At 39.6% G+C, this 6,658-nt stretch overlaps 1 protein-coding gene across 1 annotated transcript in view; it reads right to left on the bottom strand.

Moving 5' to 3' along the window:
* The window catches only part of rhof (ras homolog family member F), a 20,043-nt gene extending 16,655 nt beyond the window's left edge, over positions 1-3,388 (bottom strand). Inside the window, exons 1-3 of the mRNA XM_008326329.3 lie at positions 2,934-3,388; positions 2,712-2,799; positions 520-629 (exon numbers count right to left, since the gene is read on the bottom strand). Coding sequence (XP_008324551.2) covers positions 520-629; positions 2,712-2,799; positions 2,934-3,080 — 345 coding nt within the window. The 5' untranslated portion in view covers positions 3,081-3,388. The remainder of the gene's footprint in view (positions 1-519; positions 630-2,711; positions 2,800-2,933) is intronic.
* Between the last annotated feature and the right edge of the window lie 3,270 nt (positions 3,389-6,658).

Below are 6,658 nucleotides of genomic sequence, written 5' to 3'. Positions count from 1 at the left end.
GGCTAAAAACGATTAACGCTAAAAATAAACAATTAAATGGGTAAAGGTTAGCCTCTAAATGCATATAAAATAGCTAGGCTAGCAAATGTACACCTGACTTATTTAGTTCAGAAATTGCTTATTGTTATTAACGATTATATCGAACACAGCTATCGACAACCCAGTTAGCTAAAAAATGAGAGAAACCAACTAAAAAGTCAAGAAAGCGCTAGAAGCTAGGCTAATGAAATGTATCAAAACAACCACCATTCACCACTGTATTCTAAAATATATCAGTTTTCTTAACTGAATAACTAGTGATTAGTAACCGTTTGTTTCAGACCCAGTGACTGTTTATATTGTTATTTACTGAGCAGATTAAGTGCTCGCTTCTCATTGGCTCCTGTTGACATGAGGTCAACGTCCAGGACTGTAGGAGTTAATCATAGGTCAAAGAGAGCCGCTGACACTGACACACCAGCGTGTGGCAATCATTTACCCAGAATCCTGAAACTGATGACGTTCTGTTAAAACAGTTACCTTTATCAGGACGTTCTCGAAGCTGACTGGGTTGGTCACATCGAAGCAGATGAGGACCAGGTTGGCTTCCTGGTAGGACAATGGTCTCAGTCTGTCATAGTCTTCCTGTCCTGGATGGAAAAAAGTAGGATTTCATCTGATTAATAAATATATAAATATATGTATATAAATATATGCAATCAGCCTTTAAACCAGAGGGCAGTGACCCACGTGGACTGTGTAGGAAAAACAACCCATTTAACTGAAGGTCATAAAAGTGGTTTAAAAGTGTTCATTATATGACAGGTAATAAAAGTTAATGTCAAATTACAGATGAGATAGGCGCTAGGTCAAAGGTAGCTAACTAGCTGTAAGTTAGCGAACAGTTAAGAAGCAAAGCTGACAGAAACAAATAAGAAAAATGTTGACAAAAAAAACCCAACAAAATACATTCCTAATCATTAGCCAAACGTTGTTGTACAGGAGAGTATGCTAACATGATTAGCACATTAGCTAGCTTTACCGAGGATGAAAAAGGAGGTTAGCTACAGGAGAGAGCTAAGGGCTAAAAAAGAAAAACAAAAAAACAGTAGACACGCTGTAACCAAAATTAAGAGTCAAAATAAAATGAAAAGAACTAAAACATTAAGTTAGTGAGTTAACATGAGTTAAAGGAAATGTAACAAAAGAGCTAAAGGTTCACAACAGCAATTTATTTAACAAAAAAAGGTTAAACGAGAGTCTAAATTATTTAAATATTGCAGAAGTGTTGATCAATAAAAAATCAATAAAATAGCCAAGTCAAAGAAGCATTTTTGTTGCTGTTAGGATAGAAAGTCTGAAGATGTTGATGTTTAATATTTTCATTCGTTAAAGAATTCCAAATACATCCTTCAGTGATGGCAGCGTAAATATAACTCTCTGTAGCCAAAATATGGATGATAATAAGTGTGTTTAAAGCAGCAGGTTGAAATAAATAAATAAATACTAATTAACAACGTTTGTGCTGGTGCGTGTTGGTGTGAACGTTAGCCAAACCACACAGTACTGCATTTGTCAAAGACTTCACTTAAAAACCACATCCTGGCTTCAGCTTCCGTTCTACTGCGACAGTCGGAAGCGTCGTGACACCAGATACCGTGTCACAGGAAATAAGAAGAAAATTAAACTGCTCCGAGAAGACGCTGAAGGGAATGAATTCAAAGAACCATTTAATCCACACTAACGACTCATTAACGACTCATTAACGACTCATTAACAACTTTAACCAATCCGAGGTCGAGTCCTGGTCTGACACGTGGAGGTGGAGTTTCATCAGTCTGTCAGTTCCCGAAACACGACTAGAGCGATGTGGTGTTTCTGTCACTTGGTCACCACATCCTCTGTGTGTCGGCGTCAGAACAACAAGATAAACTTGTTAACGAGCACTTCGTTATCTACACTTTATAAGAAATATGATGGTAGAAAAAAAAAGAAAAGTGTTTAAGCCTTAGCCTAAATGCTAACCTCTACTGTACCACGAATCTACAGATGAGATCAGAGAACTACATGTTGGTTAAAAAGAAAGTTCAACAATGGCGAAAAAAATTAGCAGTAACAGCTAATGGTTGAACATGTTTATATCTATAACTTGAATCAAATGAACCAAGTTAGCTCAAAAGTTGGTTAACGGTAAGCTAGCAATAGCTAGCAAGAGTCCACCTTCAGTTACATCAGCAGCATAATAGCTACTGTTAGCCTAGCCAGAAATGAGAACACTTTTTCAAACTGTTTTAACACCACAAACATAGTTGAACGTTAGCCGACACAGTAACAGCTAGCCTGTCACATATTTAAGGTCTAATAATAACTACAAAAGAGCTGAAACAACGTAAAAACTAAACGATAACTGAGAGTTCCCCAAAAAACAAAAAGGTGGATAACTTTAAAATTTTAGCTATGAACAGGTAAAAAAAATTACCAAAATGAAGTGGATTTATATCTAACTAGTTATTTATCTCTCAGGAAGGTCGAATAAATAATGTTAAAAAACAAAAATACAACACAAAATAGCAACAACTGTTTTTCTAAAAAACTACTTTTTGTAAATTTAGCCCAAAAAAAACAATGGAAATGAATGTAAAAAAAACATCCCTCACAGTTGGATTTTTATTCAGTCCAAGAAAAATAAAACCCAAAAACCCAACATTAAAGATTGTATTTTTAATCCTCACCAGCGGTGTCATACAGCTTGAGTTTGATCTGTTTTCCTCCCACAGAGATCGAGGTGACGTATTTTTCAAACACTGATGGAGCGTATTTCTGTTTTAGACACAGAACAGAGAGAGAAAATATATTATACATTCTACACGTTATTATTTCACTTTAACTGAATCAGTGAAACCCTGACAGCTCGCTGTTTTAGATGACATGGTGAAAGTTCACAGGTTTCTTACCTCTGGAAAATCACCTTTAGCATAAACCATCAGCAGAGACGTTTTTCCACATCCTCCATCACCGACGATCACAATTTTGAGCTCTTCCTCCGTTTTTCTAGGACCGGTACTAGTTCCAGTGGCAGCACTGGAACCGTTTTGTGTCATCTCTGGTCTGAGGTGTCACGTAGAGGTCAGACAGGACCGACGGGCCGACGACAATCTCACTTCAGGTTCAGGTCAGGTACATGGCACAGGCTGATGAGTCTGAGTTCGGAGCAGCCGGAGATGGTGAGAACAGTTCCGTGCCTCATGTTCTACCAGGTAGTGCTTCACCACTTCCTGTTCGTGTCATAACGGAGCAGTTGACCCCGCTGCAAACTTCCCTCCTGCTCTGCTGTCACTAGAGAAGCAGCATCTCTGGGTTTGAGTAACGCGGCGAGGAGCATCAGCGCCGGCCTCCGACTACTTCCTGTATTAGTTGAGCTTCACTTTTTTCTAACGCGGTGGGTGGGTGGGTGGATGTCATCAGTGTGAAGCAGCGTCCTCGTCTACAGGACGGCTGAGGACAGGTCAGAGACAGGTCTGGACTGATGTTGAAGATGTGTTGATGACGGTGCAGCAGCGTCAGCTCCAGACGGAATGGACGCCAAGAAGATCGAACGTTTGACCTTTTAAAGACTAGGATAGTTTTCTTCCTGATATATATCGATATATTGCGATATTCCGTTTCACGATACTGCATCGATATTCTTCAGCAGTGATTCCCAACCGTGTGTCGTGAGAGATCATTAGGTGCCGTGGAAAAATTATCCAATTTCACTTATTTGGGCCTAAAACTTAAATTATCTATTTATTGCATAGAATTTTTTTTTTGCTCATCAAAGCCTGAAAGGCAGAACAGTTAAATCCTCTTCTGCTAGGTGGCAGCAGAGGGCTATGAAAACTAAAAAAAAAAAAAAAAAAGATAATCAGAGCTGTTGAAGATCTTTGTGTCTTTCTTCAATTCCTGACAGTATATCAGCGTCGTCTTCAACTAAACAGGCTGAGGTTTCAGGATGGAACAGCACTGAGTCTTTACTATGACGACACTGTGACTACAGTTAAAATAGTTTGTCATTCATTCGTTTTTAGGTGTGATGATGTCACATCCTTTCTGGGGAAGTTGTTCTTTGTGCTTTTTTCTCTCTCCATTTTGTCAATGGTAATTAAAGAGTTTGATTCCAACAGATTTTACACATATGTAATATGGATGTATGTGTGGTTAGAGTCCAGGTTACATTAATCCAGTCTGTTCCAGTTCTGTGCAGGGCTCTGACGCCCTCTGTCACCCACGTGTGTTAGTGCCGTTATCCTGGTCCTCAGACTGGTTTACCTTTGAATTTATTTATTTTTTATCCCTGATCATTGATTCCCATATAAAAAAACAACAACATTTGGACGTGGGAGTATTGATCAGATGATGTCAGGCAGTGAGTTAGTGACATCATGTGTTTACAGGCGAACCCTGTGATTACGGAGGAACTGTCATTCACCGTCATAGGTGGGACGTCGGGAGAAACCCCTCCCTCTTTCAGTCCAGGAAACAGAAAACGAATGAAACGATGGGTGTGGAGATAACAGGCAGACATGTTCAGGAGGAGGGAGAAGACTTTATTTGTCCCAGAGGAGATCATCAGAAGTTACACAATAAAAAAAAAAAAAGGAAAAACAACATTTAGCCCGAACACGCAGCAGGAGTCTGAAAAAAAAACCACACAATGATAAGTAGAAGTAAAAACACGCCTACGGTGAATTTAAAGATCTGATCGTAACAAGGACGCAGGATCTGGAGCTGCGCTCCATTTTACCAGGCGCCCTGCTGCCATGGAGATAAGTCTCCTGCAAGGACACGTCCAAGGGGAGCCGGGCTGTTTAAGTGCCTTCTGGAGGATTTGTTGGTTAGAGTTCGACTCCCATCTCTCTCTCCCTCTCTCTCACCCTCTCTCTCTCTCTCTCTCTGTGCTACATTCCAGTAATTCTAGAAGATATATTTAGAGCCGGGGCTGATTCTGTCTTTGGCCGTCAACTCCAGGACCGGCAAATAAAAACAGTCTCCAGGAGAGAGTTACTCACCACTGCAGTACTACGACGTGTTCACGGACAGAGAATGTCGTACATTTGTGTTCTTTAACAGAACCTGGATGAGGACACGCTACTGCAGGGAGTGACACGTAACCAGTACGACGTGTACGCCACCGGCTCTGTTCCCATGTGACCGTCGGCTGCACAATCTGCAGAAAAATGGGATTTTGAGAGAGAAGGTTGGTCGGGGGAAGAAAAAAAAACAACCAAAAGATCATGGAGATTGAGCCTGAAAATAAAAACCAGCTCAGCTTTAAGTTTAGACTCCAACAAACTGACACCAGTTTCAAAATGTATAAATCTAACAGCTGATTTTCAGATTTTTTTTTGTGTTTTTTCAAATGTCGCAGCTGATAAACCACACACACCACTGTGTGTGTGTGTGGTTTATCAGTGTGTTAAAGCCATCTGTCCCTTTAAGATGTTCAGCTGCAGACGCACTTTGCCTATTTTGAGAAAACACATGCAGCATAAACCTCCTCCTGCTGTAATATCATCTACGTGTCCTGTGGTAGGGCTAGACTGGAATGTACTCCTGGTAAATGACTGAAATATTTTTAAAAAATACACCTTTTAACATTGAGGCAAAGGAAAAAAAAACATTGCAATGACAAATGATAAAAATAGGTGTGTTTGTGTTTATTTAAAATACCTCAGAAATCAATCACATGTGACAGAAATGTTGAGTTAAACATTAAACAAATGAGTTGTGTTATACAAACATTATTAAAGAAAAAAAACCATGCAAATAGATTTAGAATTTTTTTGAAAAAAATAAAAAAAAATGAAATGGTGTACTACCAAAGTCCTCCAATTGGCAAAGTGTGATCATAAATAATCCAAAAAGGAGAAGCAGAGCTGAAGATTTGATTCAGGGAACAATCCATCAGAATGAAAAGCTGGTCACACAAAGAGACAGAAAAAAAAGAAAAGAAAAAAAGTCTGCCTTCCTTCCTGGTGTTTCTGATTCCACAGGATAGAAACACACTTCAACACCATCAACCCTGATATGTTTCAACCACACAACAGTCATAGATCACATCCAATCCCTGCGTTCTAAGACTGAATAGTACATTAAAAAGTGCTTGTTTGACTCACAGGGTGAAAGTGGTAGAAATGGAGGGTTTTTAGATTTAGTCCTCTGAATGTACAAAATATCCAATCATGCAAAAGCCACTTTTTGAATCAATAAATGAAGAGCATTTGTGGAAAAATATGGAGGCATTCAGAGAAAGAGAGGGAGAGAGAGAGAGAGAGAGAAAGAGAGGGAGAGAGAGACACCTGTCCTGCAGGAAGAAGAGAGGTCAATCCTCACTGTGGAATATTCCAGTCTGTCAGCAGCGGGCAGGACTGAATGGTGCAACCCACCGGGGAGGAGTTGTTTTTCTCGGTACTATTTTTTTTTCTTTACAAAGGCCTATAAATAACAATAAAATCAAGAACATAAATAGAAAATATCACCTTCCACCAAATATTTCCCCTTTTGTAACACGACCAACACGTTTTAGAGAGTGATCACCGACACGCTGCACGTTGGTTGCACTTTAGGAGAATGATCTAATAAGAACGGATCGAGAGGATGAGGATGAGGATGGGGGGGAGGGAAGTGGTGGTGTCGACAA

The sequence above is a fragment of the Cynoglossus semilaevis genome, chromosome 14 (genome assembly GCF_000523025.1).
Source record: "Cynoglossus semilaevis isolate Cse_v1.0 chromosome 14, Cse_v1.0, whole genome shotgun sequence".
NCBI lineage: Eukaryota > Metazoa > Chordata > Actinopteri > Pleuronectiformes > Cynoglossidae > Cynoglossus > Cynoglossus semilaevis.
Note: the sequence above shows the minus strand (reverse complement) of the source record. Positions and strands in the feature narration are given on the sequence as shown.